At 46.7% G+C, this 20,118-nt stretch overlaps 1 protein-coding gene, 1 long non-coding RNA gene and 1 pseudogene across 10 annotated transcripts in view; 1 reads left to right on the top strand and 2 right to left on the bottom strand.

The window, feature by feature from the left end:
* On the bottom strand, positions 1-74 carry LOC116104228 (annotated as a pseudogene).
* Positions 1-20,118, bottom strand: part of Mical2 (microtubule associated monooxygenase, calponin and LIM domain containing 2) — a 199,742-nt gene that overhangs the window by 99,795 nt on the left and 79,829 nt on the right. For all 9 annotated transcript variants that reach the window (XM_031387904.1, XM_031387905.1, XM_031387896.1 and 6 more), the window contains 11 exons: positions 18,238-18,354; positions 15,903-16,004; positions 13,949-14,104; positions 10,750-10,850; positions 7,251-7,508; positions 6,158-6,273; positions 5,041-5,167; positions 4,325-4,415; positions 3,103-3,250; positions 2,033-2,232; positions 1,633-1,739 (listed from right to left, as the gene is read on the bottom strand). In XM_031387904.1, the coding sequence (XP_031243764.1) occupies positions 1,633-1,739; positions 2,033-2,232; positions 3,103-3,250; positions 4,325-4,415; positions 5,041-5,167; positions 6,158-6,273; positions 7,251-7,508; positions 10,750-10,850; positions 13,949-14,104; positions 15,903-16,004; positions 18,238-18,354 (1,523 nt within the window). The remainder of the gene's footprint in view (positions 1-1,632; positions 1,740-2,032; positions 2,233-3,102; positions 3,251-4,324; positions 4,416-5,040; positions 5,168-6,157; positions 6,274-7,250; positions 7,509-10,749; positions 10,851-13,948; positions 14,105-15,902; positions 16,005-18,237; positions 18,355-20,118) is intronic.
* On the top strand, positions 2,756-4,834 carry LOC116102811. Its single transcript, XR_004123291.1, has 2 exons — positions 2,756-3,219; positions 4,183-4,834. It is a non-coding gene; the product is annotated as an uncharacterized LOC116102811 (long non-coding RNA).

The raw sequence follows: 20,118 nt of genomic DNA, 5'->3' as shown, positions 1-20,118 counted from the left end.
ATCCTTGCGCAGGGGCCATGCTAATCTTCTCTGTATCATTCCAATTTTAGTATATGTGCTGCCGAAGCAAGCACAATAATGTATACTTTTAATCCCAGTAGAAGAAGGCAGAGGCAGGCAGATCTCTGAGTTTGAGGCCAGCCTGGTTTACATAGTAAGACTGTGTCTTAAAAAAGTCTTATCATGGGCTGGTGAGATGGCTCAATGGGTAAGAGCACTGACTGCTCTTCCGAAGGTCCTGAGTTTGGATCCCAGCAACCACATGGTGGTTCACAACCATCCGTAATGAGATCGGATGCCCTCTTCTGATGTGTCTAAAGACAGCTGCAGTAAATTACGCCGGAGCGAGCAGGGCCAGCAGAGGTCCTGAGATCAACAGCAGCCATCTGTACAGCTACAGTGTACTCATACACATAAAATAAATAAAAATAAATCTTTTAAAAATAGTCTTATCATGTTTGAATTAAGTTCACAATTTTATGTTAGACTATATTCACAGCTATCCTGGGGGTACACTTCTACCTTCAGGCCACAGGTTGGATATCATAAATAAAATGATAATTATTCTTTAGATGTATGGTTCCCAAACTGTGTAGCTAAGTATCCCATGAAACTACCGTGAACCCAGAGGAATGGCAGGACACTTAGTGATATCTGTCAGATATCTTGAAAAGTACTGATTTTTTTTTTTTTTTTTTTTTGGACTTAACTGTTTAGGAAACAGAACAAGCATCCCCCCACCCCTTATCCGGAAACACTGTAAAAAAAAAAAAAGTCATAGCCACTAAGGGTGTTATAAATTTGGAAAGTTCTAGAACCTTATTACACCCTGGGCTTGTGCTGATTAGTGTTTGCCAATTTGGCACAAAGTAGAGTCACCCAGGAAGAGGGAATTCCAACTGAGGAAATGCCTCCATCAGACTGGCTGAATGTAGACAGGTCAGCAAGGCATTCTCTTGACTGATTATTGATGTAGGGTGTCCAGTCCACTGTAGATGGTACCACCTCAGAGCAAGCGGTTCTGGGTTGTATAAGAAAGCAGGCAAGTGATGGAGTGTGAACATTCTTCCATGGCTTCTTCAGTCCCTGTCTCCAGATTCCTGCCCTGACCTTCTGCTCTGGTGTCCTTTGATGATGGACTGTGACATGGAAGTGTAAACCAAACAAAACCTCTCCTCCCCCACATCAGTCTGGTCAGTGTTTAATCATCACAACAGAGAAGCCAACTAGGACTGGACTTAAGGACAAGAACCCCACATCATTCATGTCTGTGTAATTTCTCTCATCATCAAAACGACTAAAAACCACAGCCTTAAAGTTAGTGGGGCATGATGACCATTGAATGAACAAATTAATTTAATGAATGGAAGTGTGAGAATATAGAATACTACTATATACCCTTGTCACTTAACCAATGTCCGTCATACGCCTGATCTGAACTGTCTAATGGCATGAGAAATGAGCTCGAACCTATCACTCAGGGGATAGAGCTAACCTGGGTTCGCTCTTAAGAAATGGATCCACTAAGCTAGGTGCATATCTTTTGAGTCCTGATGTACGTAGTTTGTCAACATAAACCGACCTGGGTATGATATTCTCCTTCCTGAAACAAAACACAGGCCTGAAACTTACCCGTGGGGTCCTCTTTCTGGGCAATGTGAGGTTGAGATAGTTATTCTGAATGAATGTTTTGCCCAAGCCAAAGTCAGCATTTTCTCCATAGTTTTTACGCCAGGAATCTGTTGAGAAGTAAAAGCCATGTTGAAATTGGGATCCAGGACCAGTTGGTGATGTTGTAACCTGTGGGTGTCATTGTATCAGGACTCTTCGAAAATAAAGGTCACCCTGACATTTATAAAGCCTTAAATGGCTGGAGGGTATGGAGAGATCATTACATTTCTTCAGGGGTCACCCTTGTTTGGCCTCTGAGTCAAATGGAAAGTATCTGGTAGCTGCAGAGTAGATGGCACCAGCCAGACTTGGGTTGGAGGACAGAGATAATACTAGCAGCTGAACAAGTCTCCATGCTTACCCATGGGTCTCAGTGGGGTGCCCCGGAAGAGCTCATAGAACTTGGAGAGGTACATGACCATGCTGAGCTTGTCGGGCTCCTGGGTAGACGCCATTTCTTTGCCTGTGGTCACAGGCAGGATCCCAAACTCACGCTTGGCCACATCAAATGCCAGTTGGTTGTTCTCCACAGCGTCATCTTCATTCAGCGAGTCAAAATTGCTGGAGGATCAATATCAGGTGAAGTTCATGGTGAGTTAGGATGAATTGCCCATAAAAAGCACTGTGGGCTGATGACTTTTCGAGCCCCATTGAGCCCCAACCTCAAGCCCAGGAACATGCCTCACTCATGAAGGGACTGAATCAAACATGGGGGCCATGATCATACCACTGACTTAGACTCAAACTACCAGAAAATGATTTAGCCTCTTTGGAAAATGTAGGAGTTACCTTAACTACTTCTCTTATTCATTCTTCATTGTAATTGCTACAGTAGCAGGAGCTTTTCTCAAACCAATCAAATCATATACATCTCGTCTCCATATACATATGGAGATGAGATTCCTGTCTGCTACATGATTTTGGTAGGTTTTCATTAGTGTTTTAGGAAGGGTCTATGGGAGCCTGTGCTGCTCCCTGTGTCAATAAGTATTGTTCTTTGGACATCACAAAGGGTTCTAGAATGTCATCTCACCTTCTAGTTGACTCTGCCATTGTGCTAACACACAAAGAGGCTCTAGAAAATTCCATTAATGATCTGGTGAATATGGGTGTCAGAGAAATGCTGCTTTGGTTGAGTTAGGTCTCTCTTCTATTTCCTTCCTTGGAGGTGGGGCTTTGAAGCATATGCTCAAATTTCCAAAATGTGGCTATTAGGATTGGGGGCCAAATGGAGAGACATAACCACCAATCCTGTGCTGACTGTCATAAACTAGGGACAATGGGCAAACATGTTGCTGTCCAAACAAGGACAAAAAGCAAGTTTTAGAAAACAACCCAAATAGAAACTTGCAGAAAAAAATACTGAGCTGGGTTGGAGGGCTCTCCACACAGAGAAGGCTGGGGTCCCTTGTGTTCAGGGTCCACACTCACATCAGCTCTGGCCGGAAGCTGTGGATGATAGCACACAGGGCCAAGCCGCTGCGCCAGGATGTGGTCAGGTCAGTGACTCTGACATGCTGGTAACCCTTGGTCTGCTGCTGGCACCAGGTAAGGAGCTTGTTAGGCCGGATGTCTGACTCTGTGGGAAAGATACCGATGGTGAGATAGTTCAGCCCAAGCATCAGTCACTCTCACTGCCATTAGGGCTGGGAACCAGGATGAGTGGATGACATAAATGTAACCCTGATGGCCATTCTTCAGGACCTGGGTCAACTGGAAGCACACTGTCTAACAGCACTGTCCCTAGGGAGAATAGCTGGGTCCAGGATTGGAGGCCAAGAACATAGACCCTGAATCTACTGGGTGACACTAATGACTTGTGCCTGTCATGGGTAGAGAAGCTCATGACCAGGTTTGCTGTAAGCTAGCCCAGGGAGGAGACCTCTTTAAAGAAAGTGTCTAGGGATGTGTATTTGAGCTAGCTATTGAAGAATGTCTAGAAATTAACCAGATAGAGGCATTCCAGGAAAACATGATGGAGTGACAGCAAAGAATGAGAAAGAGCCGGCCATGCTTGGGTAAAAATAATACAGTAACAGTTGTATCAGTAAAAGTTGTAAAAAACCAGTTGTGTAATAGTCATAAAACAGTTGTATAACAATAAAAGTTGTAAAACTGTAAGCAGTGTTTTACAGCAGCTGGGCATGTGGTATGTGCAGGGAAGGGAGGGAGAGGCTGGGTAGACAGAGGTAGCTGGAGTGTCCCTGGGTAGGACAGGGGAGGGGCCTGAGAGAAGCTGGCTACTGGGGAGTTATTCATTGAACCATCCCTCCCCCACCTCTGTGCACTCACTCTGCAGCTGGTGTTGTGTCAGGACTAGGAAGATCAGAAGAGGGGGTGAAAGCTCAGGAATCTGTTGTTTCAGTTGGGGAGTCAGGACCCTCATTCCAGAAACAAGAGGCAAAGAAAAACCAGCCCCATGGAACTGCCTACATGGACTTTCCTGTGCTAAATGCTCGACTAACTGCATGCCTTAACTCTAATAATGCTGTCTTACCCTTGCTCTTACAGATGTGGAAGCCGAAAGACAAAGAGGAGAGGCCACAAAGAGTTAAGGTCACACAGGTAATGGGTCAGGGCCAAGCTGGCTGTGGGTCTGAACAAGCTTCATCCTCTGCACAGCTTGTCTCAGGGTCCCAGAAAGACAACTCACCTCGCCTGGAGAGGCTGACAGATCTCCTCACCGAGCCCCATCTCTCGAGAGGGAAGCGGTTCATCTCCTTAGTGATGTACAAATGCTTCACCTATGAACAGAAAAGGTCACATATCTGCCCACCAGTTCCCAGATCCCATGCCCCACACCAGACTCCCTGACACTACTTTCATCAGGTGTTGGCTGGCACGGCTTTCAGCACACACCACAGGCCTGAACTGTCTTCCCAAATGAGGGAGAACTGACAGTGAGTTTCTAATTAGCTAATAAGAACCTGTACTAATAATCTCCATCCTATTAATTGAAGAAGGTAAAAATTGGGTGCATAAAATCCCCAGAATGAAGTACAGGCCCATGCATGATAAGGAAGAGAGGAGATACCTAGGAAAGTGGATTATTTTTGACATAGATATAGTCAGTGTCACGGTGACATTGTGATTTGCACAGTGACAAATTAACACATGAAAACATACACAAATATGCAAATAAACACAGATGTGTGCAGCACCACATGTGGCCTAGCTCCCTCCTATACGCTATAAAGAATGCTTCCTTTATTGAATCCCTGCATCTTCTGGGGAAAAGAATTGGCTCCACCCCTGGGGTAGCATGCTTTGGAGGCTTCAGTTCCAGGAATGTGACAATTTATGAGACCGTTCTTTTTTCCTCAGTCAGGTCACTTCAGGGGCTTGAGACAGACTTGGAAGTGGGCTTACCTGGTGAGGTCTGACACAATGCAAGTTGAGGTTTGGGTACCGTGTGGCTGGGTCCAATGTGTACTGCTCAAAATTTTTGTTGATGTTCTCTGGGGTTGTCTGAGGTAACAGCCGGTAAAGACTCTCTCTGCAGGGAGTCAGAGCCCAGAGGTCAGGGGTTGCTCTTGCCACCACAGGCCCTTGCTCCTACATTCTGCTCTTCCCTGCTCTCCCTGGTGTGCTTGTATAGTCCTCCCCTGCAATGTCTGACACACTCCAGAGAGCTGCAAAGTGTGGGGAGAGACAAAAATGGGGAGAAAGGCAAAGCATCCAGGTGGTGGGGACGTGGTCTCCTTTACTAGGCAGGATGAGGCAGGAGTGCAGGGCCAGCATCTCAGTAGCCTCTGGTTCAGCGGAAGCCTCCACCCGGCCACACTGCTACTGTGGCTTGACCCTGTGGTCATAGTGGTCCACACCCAAGGCCATCAAAAGCCTGTCTCTCATATCAGTACTAATTCTCCCAAGTCAGCCATCTGTTCATGGTCTTGTGGCCTGGGAGAAAGCCAACTGTAGGAGAGGCCTGGAAGGCCACAGAACCCTTATTCAGGGCAGGACACTGTGCACTGTCCTTGAAGACTTCCTTAAATAAACCTCTTGGGCCTTGTGTGGATGAGAAAAGTCGCAGAGGCACGATTTAGATCTAGCCCATGTCAAGATTTGTCTCTAATATCCAGGGCCTAAGACACTGGACACAAAGAAATGCAGCAAAGGAAATGGATCATGACACAGAGTGTCCTTGGAGACCCTGAGATCATATCAGGCCATACATGAGAAGACGGATAAGCTCAAAGCTGCTGGACAGCCAGCCTGACTCTATTCCTGCCTGGGCTGCTGGGGCCAGCTATGAGCGCTACTCTCTCTTTTTTTTTTTTTAAAGATTTATTTATTTATTATATGTAAGTACACTGTAGCTATCTTCAGATATCCCAGAAGAGGGCATCAGATCTCATTATTATGGGTGGCTGTGAGCCACCATATGGTTGCTGGGATTTGAACTCACGACCTTCAGTAGAGCAGTCGGTGCTCTTAACCACTGAGCCATCTCTCCAGCCCCATTAGCTCTACTCTTAAGACTCACCTTTCAGCTAACACCTCCAGGGGAGGGGTGCCCTGGTCCCAGCTCTTCACCATCCATGCCGTGTCAAAGGCTGCCAGGAAGCCTCGGGCGCAGCCTGTGCCCATGGGCCAAAATGGCTGTAAAAGAACACATATAAAATTCCCATAGACTCTTCCAGTCTTCTCTCCCATTCTATCCAGCATTGGCTGATTGCCAGCTCTGAACCAAGGCAAGGGCAGAACTTGGCTGCCCACAGCTGACTGGAATCATGGGTGATTGTAGCAAAAATGTGAAGGGTATAATGGCCCCATATGTGGTAAAGCTACCTGGGGGCTCTGGAAGAGAGAGAAGGGAACCAGGGATTGCTTCGTGAAAGCGCGGCCTGTATGACCATTGTGAAGCATGGGTGTGATTCTGATCTTCCATTTAGTAAGATCAGGGGCAAAAGCTTTGTGGCTGGAAAACGCTGAGCCTGCCAGCGCACTTAGCACTGGAGGAGTAAGAGGAAGGGAAGGTCGGGAGGGAGAGGGATAGAATCGACAGGCCACAATCAGGGTGAACAAGGACTGATCTGGTCAAGCTTGCCCATGATGTACCAAAAGCAGGGTTTGCAATCTGACTCTCAGTTCTGGACAACTTTGCAGACACCGTCAGTGTTCATATTAAGATGGGATGCTAACCCTCAAATGCTCGCTTATCTAAGGATCCTTGCATTTATAGGGGTGAGAGGGAGAGCCATGGTTTCAACACTGTACTTTGAAGATCTCCTGCCTTGCCCCCCTCCATCCCCCAGCCTCCCTCACACTCTGGAAGATCTCTATACTGAAAAGCCACATAGGGCCACCCACCTGGGTTAACAGGTCCCAGCTATGCTTACAGAGTCTATATATTCTGAGGGAAAACAGTCTTGGGCTCTAGAACAGGACTGGTTAATTTTGTTCTTTAATCTAGACATAGCCCAGAAGAAGCTGGAGATGGGAGAAAAGGTTTCCTCTACAGGAGAGCTGAGAACCTGCCTTTCCCTGGGATGTTGTTGGCAGAGGTTACGAGCCCCAGTACAGATTCATGGATCTGAACTGTAGCATAAATGAAGGGCTCTAAGGGCAGGTAGTACCTCAAGCAAGCTGTCACCCACAAGAGCCACAAGCAGCTGGTGTGCCTGGCGCTCACGCATCAGGGCTGCATTCTCTGAGGCATACATGCAGGTGAAGTCGAACATGGCCACATCAGGCTGCCCATTGTGATTTATGGCAAAGTCCAAGGATGGCAGCTGGTAATTGGTGGCAAAATCAGCAGCTTCTCTGGCATAGGAGAGCAGGTTGTCCTGGTTCACATTCTCTGAACACAGCAGCATCTCTGTGTCAATGTAGTCCTGAGGAAGATTAAGACATACATCAAACATCCCTTCTCTCCAAAGGCCTAGCTTCAGATCCCCTTTAGGCAAAAGGTCTTGAGATGGGTGTTCGAGTATTGGGGCTACTCCAAATAGAAATAGAGAGTCTAGGAGATGAATCAGTCCATAAAGCATTTGTTGTGCAAACATGGGGACTTAAGTTCAAACCCCAGAACCTACATAAGAAGCAGGCAGAACAGTGTGTGGTTATAATCTCAGTGCAGGGAAGGCATAGACAGGAGGATCACTGGGGAGTCCTTTGCCAGCCTGCCTAGCCTAACTGGTGAGTTTCTGGCCAGTGAGAGACCTTGTCTCAGAAAACAGGATGACAGCTCCTGAGGAGTCACTCCTGAAGCTGACATCTGACTTTGACAGAGATGCATATATGTGCAGTGTGTTCACAGGAAGTGTGCACATAAACACACACACACACACACACACACACACTTACACACATGTGAATCCAAACTGGAAAACCAGAGCCAAGGAAATAAACATATGTTGCAGCCATGGCAGTTAACACAGTTGTGATTAAACACCCAGTTTGGCTTTGGGCTTCCTGGCATCCAAGGCAAAGGGGAAATGTGATATGGGCTTCCCTTATCAGAAAATGAGGCACAGCAATTCCTCAGGGGAGGCAAGTGTTTCCTGGCATCGAGTGCTGAAAGACCTATCTCGTGTAGGAATTTAGACAGAGGACACTGGGAACTGTAATGAACAGTGAGTGTACTTGATAACGGCCTCCCAGCAAACAAGGAGCACGTTGAGCATGGCTGGTTCTGGCAATAGCTTCAAGTACAATTAAGAGACAAAGGAACAAGCCAGTAAATGTGATCTAATAATGGATGGGGTTAAGCTACTGGGGTCCAGACACTGGGGTCCAGTGGTTGGTGGTCAAACAAGACTAGAAAAAAGGGTATGAGTGCCGTGCCACTCTCTGGATTTCTATCTGGACTCCATTGTTCACTTTTCTGTGATGCTGGAGATACCTTGGCAGTGAAAGTGGGCATTGTCTCTCTCCTTTGCGTGAGCCAGGGTACCTGCGCTTGGATAATGAGAGAATTCATTCCAGCAATACAGCCAAAGAGTGTCAGAGGACAAAGAGAAAAGATTAGAAGATTTCTAAAAGTCTGTTCTGCTCATCTTTGGTGGAGAAACTACAAGGCCACCTTTCCCAGAGATGATGCAAAGGGTAAAATTCTACTGATAGAGTACTCCCCAGTGTGCATGAAAAACCAGGGTTCATTCTCCTGCACTGATTAAAACTGGGAGTGGTAATGCACACCCACAATTCAGTATGTGGGAGATGGAGGCAAAAGGATCAGGAATCCAAAGTCATCCTCAGCTACAAAGTGAGTTAAAGGCCACTCTGGCATACATGAGACCCTATCACAACTGCAATCTCGACATGTGGTTTAGCTTGATTCTGAGTCTCCATTTTCTCACTCACAGAAACATAATTACAAGATCTCCTCCTTAAAGCTGGAGTGAGAGTGCACACATGAAATGTCCCCTGCTGTGCTTGGCACATAGGAGATATTGCTGCCCCTACTGATTCATAATGCCATGACTGGTAGTATACAATGAGATGCTAACAGGACCCATGTAAGGTGCCAGTATGGGAGGTCTCAAGACATACGAGCTCCTCTATAACTGGAGTGACCTTCTGTTTGCATTTCCTGGGGAGCTATGATTTCAAATGCTCTATTTTGGAAAGTCAAATACTGCCCCTGTAAGATTATACCCAGCATTCACTCACTAGAAGACTGAAGAAGCCACTTCCACCTGAGAGAAAGAGAGGGCACCACATACCAGACTGAGCAGTCAGCTGTGAGCTGGCACACTTGGAAGCCCAGCTATAATGACTGGTATGTGTGGGTGAGTGAGGCTAGCTTCATCTGACCCACCCACAGCCTCTGCCCACAACCTAGGCTCTCAGTAGAGGCCCCAGCCAGGGTGGAGGAGGCCCAGGGGAGGCCTGTGTTAATCACGATTCCAGGCCAGATGCCAGTACAAGCTGGCAAGAAGATAGGCACACTGTACTCTGGCAAGCTACAATGAGTGGTCCCAGTCCAGGCCAGGACCTGGAGGCAGCTGACCTGAGGCTGTGGAATCCTTATCTTGCAGCAATGTGCATGGGAACTCTAGAAGGATGATGCCTGACCAAAGCCCCCCTCCTCCCGACCTCCTCTTGTCCAGTTTTAGTCATTCATATGTATGTGTCTATGTAAGCACATGTCATGTGTAGATGAGAAGAGGGCATTGGATCTCCTGAAACTGGAGTTATAGTAGGTTGGAGCTACCTAATGTAGGTGATAGTAACCAAATTTGGCTCCTCTAGAGGAATAGCAAGTGCTCTTAACCTCATCTCTCCAGTGCCACCTAGTCCTCTCTTTATACTTGACAATGTATGCTCAGCCTGGGGTTCATGCCTGCAGTTTCAGTGCTTAGAAGGCTGAGCTACACAGCAAGACATTAATTAGCTCAGAACAAAAACTAAACAAGAAGTAAATCCACAGAGTAAAACCAAGGAGCCAATGGGACAAGTGTTTAAGCAAGGCTGGGTGTAGAAGAACCTTGAAAACCACCAGGCCCTGTACTAAACATGATGTGTGTCTGTGTCTATACACGTGTGTGTGTGTGTGTGTGTGTGTGTGTGTGTGTGAAATCCTCATGTACCCCTACCCACTACACAGTCATGTCTCAAAAGCCCTCTTCAGATAGGAATTATTCCACTTTGTAGACATAAGATTGAGATTCAGAAAAAAAATCAACATCTGACTTAGCTTATGGCAGAGCTAGGTATCTGCTCCTCTCTGATGGAACAGCAAGTCCCTCCCCCTCCATGGCAAAGGGGACACAGCATGAGACTCCTAAGTGATAGCATCTCTATGGTCCACGAGGACAAGGAGTCCCCATCTCCAAGTCCGTGTGACCTCCTAGTGAAGGCGTGGGGCCAAATGAATGACATTTGAGGAGGGGAAAGATTCAGCTGATCATATTCTGGGCACATCTTGGCAACAGTCTCTCAGCACATGTTTAAAACATAACTGTATGGCCAGGAAGTCACATAATGCCAAAGGCAAGGAAGGTGGCAGGCAGTGTTTCCCCTCTTGTGTGGGTCCTGGCAGGACAGTTATCTTCTCCTACATCTGCAGATGCTGCCAGTCCATGTTGCCCAGGGAAGACAGGTAAGAAATCACAGCTGACAGGTACATACATTAAGGATGACGCCTTTGTCCAGTAGGCTCTGTTTCTTGGCTGTCATGACGAAGTAGTGGGTACTGTCCTTGTAGTAAACAATGTTCTCAAGGTCAATCCCTGAAAGGAGAAACATTTAGACTTAGTTTAACAATCTGTACCATGCTCCATTCCAGGTCTCATTATGTATGTGCAGAATATGCATAGAAGATAAATAGTAAAGATGTGGAAGGTAGAAGAGAGAAGCAGAAGTCACCCAGACCATAGCAGCTAGCTTTTATGGTTGTACAAAGAGATGCTCAAAACCAACACAATCAAACAACATACAACCACCACAGCTGTCCAGCATTCCTAAGTTAAATCTGGGCAGAAAGTGTTATTGGAAGTACTGGACAGGACCATGAATGCTGAGCAAAAACCAACTTTGAACCCAACTGCATGGCTCAGCCCCCATCTACTGTGTGTACCACAGAGTATCTCTACCACATCTTAGCTTGCAAGAGAAAACCCAGGTCAGTGGAACAACACTGCGAGGTTAGAGGCCTAATGGCATCATTGTGTGTGTGTGTGTGTGTGTGTGTGTGTGTGCCTGTGTGTAGGCCAGAAGACAGCCAAGGGTTATCATTTTTCAGGTGCTTACTTTCTTCAGACAGAGTCTACCTTAAGATAGGGTCTATCACTAACACAAAGCTCATCAACAAGACTGGCCAGCCAGTAAGCCTCAGGAATGCTCCTGCCTCTATACCCTAGAGCTGGGATTACAAACATACACCACCCAACATTTTTATGTGGGTCCTGGGAATTGAATTCAGATCCTCAGTGGATCCATCTCCCCAAGCTCAGACCCCATCTTTTGTTCTTTCCACAGACAGCAAATCATTCATACATTAGGTTTCTATATTTAAAATCATGCTACGAGGTGATCATTCAGATCTGTACTCTCAAAGGGATGCAGGGAAGCTCAGAGACACTGGCTTCACCTAAGAACTTAATAGAAGGTCAGATTAGTCAGGGTTGCTGATTAGAAAGCTGGGATAGGGCCAGCACCAAGTCTTAAGCTCCCTGTGTGACTCTGATGTTTACTAGAGCCTAAGACCCTCTGGCTCAGCTTATGTGAAGGGAAGTAGCAGGCATGGAGTGACCTCAAAGCATCCACACAAGGTGTGCTGGGTAACCATAGTAACACCCTTATTATAACAGTAAAATAGGAAACAGCCGTGCATGCAGAGGACCCCCAAGAGATTCAAAGGAAATGTATTGCTGTCACTGATGTGAGACAATGACTTACAGTGGCAACAACAGCCAAGTTTAAAGGAAGCTGGTGAAACCTTTGGAGAAACACACGCAATGTCCTGTCCTGTCATAACCCCTATTTGATGGTCTACTTATTTATTTTCTTTCTTTCTAAGGGGAAGGAAGGGCTGGAGAATTAAGTATTAAATCATTCAAAGGATATTATACTCTGGAAAGGAAATATTAAAACTTGTAATAATAAATTGTGGAGGCTCAGAGGGACATAAGATGGCAAATACCACTGTGACCAGCAAGAGGCAGAGCCTGGCTCAGCAGCTCAGCTGGTTCCTAGAAGCTGAGCCTTAGAGGAAATGATTCCATGGAAAGTGTTAGCCTAACAGGAAATTCACAGAAGGTGGAGATCAGAGGCCAAGGCTTTAAGCGAACATGTGTGGCTTTCTCTGTTCCAAACACTCATGGTGGAATCGGCCATAGACAGCAGTATGAATGCATATCCATGGCTATGTGGTGAAATTAAAGCCCTTGTTAAGGACATTGAACCCTGAATGTCCTATCATCTCAATATATCATAAAACATGATCCTTTTGATTTCCCCTTCTGGTTTGGCCCCTTGAATATAGAAAACCATTCCCATCTCAAAGGCAATACCAGAGCCAATGACCATGTTCTCAGTTCCACAGTTCTCAGGCTTGGATGCCAAGAGATGCCACAGCCCCCCAGACCTACCATCACAACCATACTTAAGATATGATATCCAATGAGAAAATGAGAAACTTGGGTGATATTTAAAATGTGCTAAGAAAAAGAGAAGAAGGAGATAGAGGAGAAGAGGAAGGGGAAGAGGAGGAGGAGCAGGGGGAGGAGGAGGAGGAGAGGGATGAGGAGGAAAGGTAGGAAGAGAGGAGGAGAGGGAGGAGGGAAAGGAGAGGGAGGAAGAGAAGAGGAGAGGGAGGAGGAGGGGGAGAAGGAAGAGGAGGAATAGGAGCAGGAAGAGGGGTAGGAGGAGAGGGAGGAAGAGGAGGAGGAAGAGGAAGAGGAGGAGGAGGAGGAGGAGAGAAATGGATATGTTGGTTAGAACTGGAGCCACATGAAATGAGCATGGAGCTGGCTCTGAGGGAAAGCATCAGTACAACACCAGGGCAGACTGGGCAGAGAGTACTGATGGCTTTCACTTTGTTTATAGGCAGGGTCTCCTACAGTTAAGGCTGCCCTCACAGCGACTATGTAGCTGCTGCTAGCTAGCCTTGATCTTCCTCTACCTTCCAAGTGCTGGGATTACAAGCAAGTGCCATCATGCCTGGCAAGGCTTAATTTAACATTATCATTGCACTGGATTTTCAAGGAACAATGTGTATTTTTGGTCAGGTTATAAAAAAGCCAATTCTTCTTTGTTTCTCTTCTACTCTCATGAGCACGTGTTGCTCATTTACTGGCTATCTGGCCACAGATATGTCTTGGCTTGCTGATCTGCCACAGGCTATATACCCAGTGTTTGAAATATAGCATGTATTCAAAAGAATATCTGCGAAGCTATTGAGTCAATACCTTCTGTTCTATCAACCTGTGGTTAGGTGACAATGGCTGCCAGAGCGTGGTGGGGTGGGAGTGGGGTCCTTGTCTGGTCTTATAGGGAGGGACAGCTGATGTGCTGTGTAAAGCACCTGGGATTCGTCAGATTCTTCCCTCAGATTACAAGTTCCCTCCTCCGAGTGTGCCCAGCATCTCATGCTGACCTGGGGCACAGCCAACGAGAGGCCTTAATAACAGCAAAAAAAAAGTGGGCACCCTCTGAAGAATGATACTACAGGTTGTCCTCTGGCTACCATATATGTGTGCACACATACAAACTCTCTCCCTTTCTCTGCCCCCCCCAACATGCTCATATATATTCAAACAATACTCAAATACACACACACACACACACACACAGTGAATAGGGTCTGGTTTAGAGATGAGGCTCTTACCTGTTTCTTCCTTCAGGTCCTGGAAGAACTTCTGGTTGAAGATGAAGGCCACACCACTGATCTCCTCCACCTTGGCCTCTGCTGTGCTGTTCCTGTTTATGAAGTTGGCAGTGATGGCAATGGCCAGCTTCCCCCGGAACTCTTTCCTCCTGAACCCTGCAGAAGGGAAAGGGGAGATGTGTCAGTTCCTGAGATCGGGTGGGAAGTCGGTCCTGCTGAGAACACTCTTCTCAATGCCTCACAGGCAATGGGGACAGAGGCTCTGGGACAGGCAGGCACCAGGCTTGTGCTCACAAGAGGTACTCTGAAGTCAGGGACTTTACTCTACTTTACTCTTTGGACCACATGCCCTGCTCACATAGCCATAGAGCAGTGGCTAAAGTGATCTGTGCAGCAGGCTACCATAGAGCTCAGCCCTCTGCAGACATGCTGGGCATGCTACTGAACACACTCCGAAGGCCCTTCCACACTGGCTCCTACATGATCTGAATGATTTTGTTAACACTTTAAATGGAGAAGAAAATCCTCTTTTGAAAAATAGGATTTGACTGAACTCTCCTAAGTCAGGATGGTGACACGTTGTCTTTACATCTTTGTTGTTATAGGTCAGACTCCATTGTCATCCTCCCACTGATGAAGTCTTAGCCCTCAGTGTCTCTATCTGTGACCCTTTTGGAGATGGGGTCATTATAGATGTGCTTGATTAAGATGAGGCCTACTGGAGTAGAGCCTCTATTATAATATGGCTGATGTCTTTATTCTCAGGGAAGGGTGGACACATAGACACATCGAGGAAGAAGCTCTGCAAAGACAAAGGCAGAGATGGGGATGACACTTCCATAAGCCAGGCAATACCAAAGCCTAGTAAAGGAAACCAATACACCCGTTCCCAGTGGCTAGTACCTAGTAGGTGTACTGGCTTCCCAGTGGCTGGTACCTAGTAGGTGTACTGGCTGGTTTTGCCTTTACACAAACCTAGGGCATCTCAACTGATGAGTAGCCCCCATCAAACTGGCCTGAAGGTGCATGTGTGGTGGCAGTTTCTTGGTTACTGATTGATCTCGGAGGGTCCAACTGATATCAGGCTGACCATAGACCCTAGGCTTTCAAATATCCAGACTCATACTTTTCCCAAGCCACCAGAACAATCCCATAAACCATACAAATATTCTTGTTAACAGCTTTGAAGTATCAGATATTGCTGGGGAAAGTTGGGTGTGGGCATGGAGGCGGGTGAGTGGAGACAGGGCAGAGGCTCGCAGACAGGGGAGGCCTGAGCTGGAGGCCCACACATTCAGAATTTGCTGAGATCAGCATGTGCATCCTGTCCTCAGAGAATGAGTTTTTCCCAGCTATGTGTCTGTAACCCGTGACCCTTGAAAGGGGCAAACTCAGAAATCACAATTGTCCCTACTCTGAAAGACTCCACTGGCCACCCATGGTTTATCACCCCTGATCTCAGACAATTTCAGTGTGAATGAATGCATGAAGCTTGCCTGCTGGACTTAGAGAAACATGGCTTTGAATCTTAACATTTTGCCTAGATGCCCAGAAGTGGGTGTACTTAAGAGTTATGAAGAAAGAAGGTTCCTCTGTTGGTTTGTAGAGTCCTTGAACATGACTGGATGCCATTAAAAACTTGAGATGTTTGCCTTAGATGAAGTCAAGAGTGCACTTTGGCTAACACAGCAGCTCAGTGAGTTTGTGTTGACTTTTCCCACAGTATCCCCCCTTTAGAAAGCATTTCCGCAGATAAGCCCTCCCCCATCCCTCGCCGTGATGCTCTGAAAGGGTTCTGGTACTCATATTCTCATTTGGGGATGCTAAGGTCCAGCGAGAGGGAAAGTGGCATGGCTGCCCTCACATGCTCAGCTAAAGCATCTGCCATCTTTACCTTCCTTCTCTAGTTCCCCCTGTTATCTCTCGGGCCTAGCCCCCAGAGAAGAGTCCTCACCTTCTAGCGTGTTCCTGTGGCCATCGGCACCGATGATGACGTCAAACTCAAAGTCAGACAGGGCGTGGTCTGCAGGGAGGAATTCTGCCCTCCATCCGACTTCTACCGGGACAAAGAGAATAGATGAGCTGACAGAGGCAGGCTGAGAGAGTGGTACTACCCCTCCCTGTTGGCCATGAGAAATGGATAATGACCCAGTGGATCCTCCTGAAGAAAGGCCAGGCATCAAATGTATCTAGATTCTTGACACTATGACATATGATGTTGTATACAATGTTCATGGTTGAGAACTGTGCAATGGAGATTTTTTAATGGCAAAACCCCTCTCATAATATTTGAATTAAGCTTACTAGTTCATATTTGGCACAGTTATAACTATCCTGGGTAGCATGTGGTTCCTAGGCTGCAAGCCAGGCATACATGGACAGTCCACATCCAGGTTTTCTCTGGTAAGCTCAGGTTTTGTGAGCACTCCAGAACAAAGCCAAGAGAAAGGGAGGCACTGCCAACCCTGCCCCTAGTGTGGCCAACCTTTGTTAGGATGCTGACCTTCAGCTATTCCCAAACCCATCTCCCAAGCCCTGTGTTTGTATCTCATCAGATTCGCCCATATTTGCCCCAATTCAATGACGTCTCATCCCAGAGAGTGTGCAAGATGCCAGGGGAGTACTATACAATTCTGCTTCTTGCTCCAATGGTCTGCTGTTATAGAAGCACACTCTCTGGGAAATTCTGATTGGCTCCTCAGGGTTAGGACTGACTATCCAGTAGAGATGTTCCAACAGTTAAGAGCAAACAGTCTCTGAATGCCCTAAATGATAATGTCTTACTTAAAATGCAAGAAAGGCCTCCCTGCATTGTCAAATATATGGGGCAGAGGCCAGGAAAAGTCAGGGTGTACCTTCTACGGGAAACTGCAAAGTCTTTAACATGCACTGTCCCATAACTCAGCATTTCCAAGGCAGAAAGCAACAAGATAGAAAACCTATGACTATGGTGTATGGTCAGAATTTAATTTTCCTTCCCTCTAGTTTTTGTTTTTCAGATGGGCTATCAGCATGTAGCCCAGGCTGGCCTTGGAAGCATGGTCATCTTGCCTCAGTGCTGGGACTGCAGGTGTGCACCATCATGTCCAGCTAAAGTAGCATCATTTAAATAAGCACAATAAAAGAAGGATATTATCAAGAATCTGCCTAGATGAAGGCATCTTATGATCTATAAATTAAAACTCAATAAAACTCAATAAAACTCGATAAAATGCTGCTGGGTATGACACCTCCTGCAATTCCAGCACTCAGAAGTTCAAGGGTCATTCTTGGCAACATAGCAAGTTTGAGGCCAGCTTGGGCTACATAAGACTACCTCAGGAATTCAGGAATTTTATATACACATGGTTTGAATGAAAATGGGCCCCATAGGGAGTGGCACTATTGGGAGGTGTGGCCTTGTTAGAGGAAATGCATCACTAGGGAGTGGGCTTTGGGGTTTCAGAAGTTCAAGCCAGGCTTCATGGCTCATTGTCTACCTCTCCAGCACCCTTTCTGCCTGTGTGCCACCATGCTTCCTGCCATGATGATATCAGACTAAACCTTTGTACTACAAACCAGCCCAAGTAAATGTTTTCCTATATAAGCATAGCCATGGTTGCTGGGCAGTGGTGGTACACACTTTAGTCTTGGCACTTGGGAGGCAGAGGCAGGCAGATTTCTGAGTTTGAGGCCAGCCTGGTTTTCAGAGTGAATTTCAAGACAGCCAGGGCTACACAGAGAAACTGTGTCTAGAAAACAAAACAAACCATAGAACATACAACCCCCCCCCCCAAACAAACAAAATGGTTGTGGTGTCTCTTCACAGCAATAAAACCCTAAATAAGACATATGTATACCAAGAAATATCTAAAAGCTTTATTTTACAACTGTTCTAGACATCTCAGTTTCTTTACTGTATTTTAAGCTACTTTGAGGGTATAGCAGGTGTGACTACCTGTGTGTGAACTGATGCATGTGTGAACTTTATTACACTACCAGATTTGTCTTCTTTCCTGCCACTGACTGGACGCCATTTGTTAAAGCTGCATCTTCCTAGGGACTGGGTAACCAAATTATAGGTTTTATGGCGTGGTAATAATTCCACCATCATCCCCACCCTTGTTGGGAGCTGAAAAATAAGCCCAAAGCCACAGAAATGGTCAAAAAAGGTAAAGTATTTGTCAGTGGAAGTGTGCCAAACAGCTCCCAGCAAAAATAACTTGCAGAGATAGCCTCAGCGAGCCACGGGCACAGCTTCCCATTTGGAGTATTTGCCTTCAAGGCAGAGAAAGAAAATCAGACTGTACTTTGATTTTCTTGGTCTTCAGGAGGCTCTAGAACCCTCACAAATTCCACATTCACATGGATTTCCACTCCCAGCATCAGGGCCACCTTGAACAGGATGAGCTGCAGTTGTCGGATACCTGTGAGGAAGGGAGAAGATGGTCAGGAGCAATGCATGAGCAGTACCCGTGTAAGTACTGCATGAGCAGTACCCGTATGTAAGTACTGCATGAGCAGTACCCGTATGTAAGTACTGGATAGGTGTGGCCCAGAGAGCCCAGAGCATAGTGTCATATCGGCTGAGTTTGTACCAGACACTCCAAGGCTTTTCATTTCTCTCATACAGTGGCCCTTGGGGACTCTTCTTATTCTTATATAATGGAGGAACTATTGAGACTTGATAAAGTCAAATGACAGTTCAAGGCCACAAAGAAGCAAAGGGTAGACCATGGCACAGTTCTGTCTGACCTGGCAGCTCTGCTCTAGTTGCACTGTGATACTCTAACTAGGGAGGTCTGCCAGTCTTTCCTATATCTTCGATGAGCCTGCTCTGGATCTGATGAGATGAAGATAGAGAGAGAAGGAGATAGCAAGAGTCAGGAGCCACAAGGAAAGGCTCATGGATGAGGCCTACACCTAAAGTTCCTCCCTCTCCAGTGGGAAAGGGAAAGATAGGGAATTTTCCCCACCAACTGGGCTCAATGTTCTCTGCTTTTTACCATTTCAAATGCCTCCAGTAAAGTAACCTTGTTTGTTCCTCTCCACTCAGCAATGAGGGGCATCCCTCCAAGTATTTTTCTGCATAGTAAGAAGCTTTAAACTTGCCATGGGCTTCTCTGTATTGCCTGGGTATTTAATATTCATTGAGTACCTACAATGTGTCAGATGTTGTCTTAGGCGCAGGAAGATGGGTGCATGCTCTCTAATGGAGGAAGCAGATGACCAGAGTGATGGGGCCTAGGCTGGGACTGAGAGAGAGGAGTAATTGGGAGCATTAGATTCCCTAGGGAGACTGAGGACAATAGAGGCCACATGAGGCCAGGACACCCAGAAGCCTGGAAGCTTCTGGGTAAAAAAAATCTTTTTAGTGTGGTGACAGAAAGGCAACCACTGGAGGAGTATGAGTGGATACACAGTCAACATTTCCTCTTCTAGAACTAATTCTTTGAGCTGGGGAATAATAATGGGGTCTTCATAGAGGGCAGAGTCCAGGGTGAGGATCAGGAAGACGGGTGGTAGGGACTGGGGAAGAAGGAGAATAATCCAAGAGGGACCAGGGACTAGCTGTGCTTCCATCCTGGGACGCTAAGGAGGGACAATGAGTGTATAATGGACAGGTCTTTCCCTCAGGCATAGGACACAGGCAACTACTAAGAACCTATGGCTGGAAGAACAGTGGTGGGGAGTGGAGAGTCCTCACACAGGTCATACAGAGAACTGCTGAGCAATGCTGAAGCTGAGGTTAGGGATGGACCATCCCACCTCTGAACAGATGCCAGGCCGCTGGGTTTATAGAACCTAGGCCACAACCTGCTGAGAGGACAGTTCTTCTAGAGGAGGCTTGGACACACCTCACAGCATCACGGTTTCTGGCTTCCAGCACACAGTAGGAGCTCTAGGAGTCCCCCACCTCCATTCTCACAGAGCTGCCCTTGGGATGCCACATCCTCTCAGCACCCTGCTCAAAGCCTCATTCCACATTCTCACTGACAGACCTCTGGGTGGGACAGAGCATCCCGCCAGCTCATGCTGTGGCTTTCTGGGCAAATACAAATTCCTTTCCATTGAACTCCTGGAATTTTCTCATCCCAAAGTGGGAATAAACTCTGGGGCTGCTGCTGGTAAATTCTTCTGTGTCTGAATAAATTACACCCTTAGCAGCTGATCACTCTCTCCAGTCCCAC

Source organism: Mastomys coucha, unplaced genomic scaffold (genome assembly GCF_008632895.1).
Source record: "Mastomys coucha isolate ucsf_1 unplaced genomic scaffold, UCSF_Mcou_1 pScaffold21, whole genome shotgun sequence".
Lineage (NCBI taxonomy): Eukaryota > Metazoa > Chordata > Mammalia > Rodentia > Muridae > Mastomys > Mastomys coucha.
The sequence above is the reverse complement of the archived record's forward strand: the minus strand, read 5'-3'. Positions and strand labels throughout refer to the sequence as shown.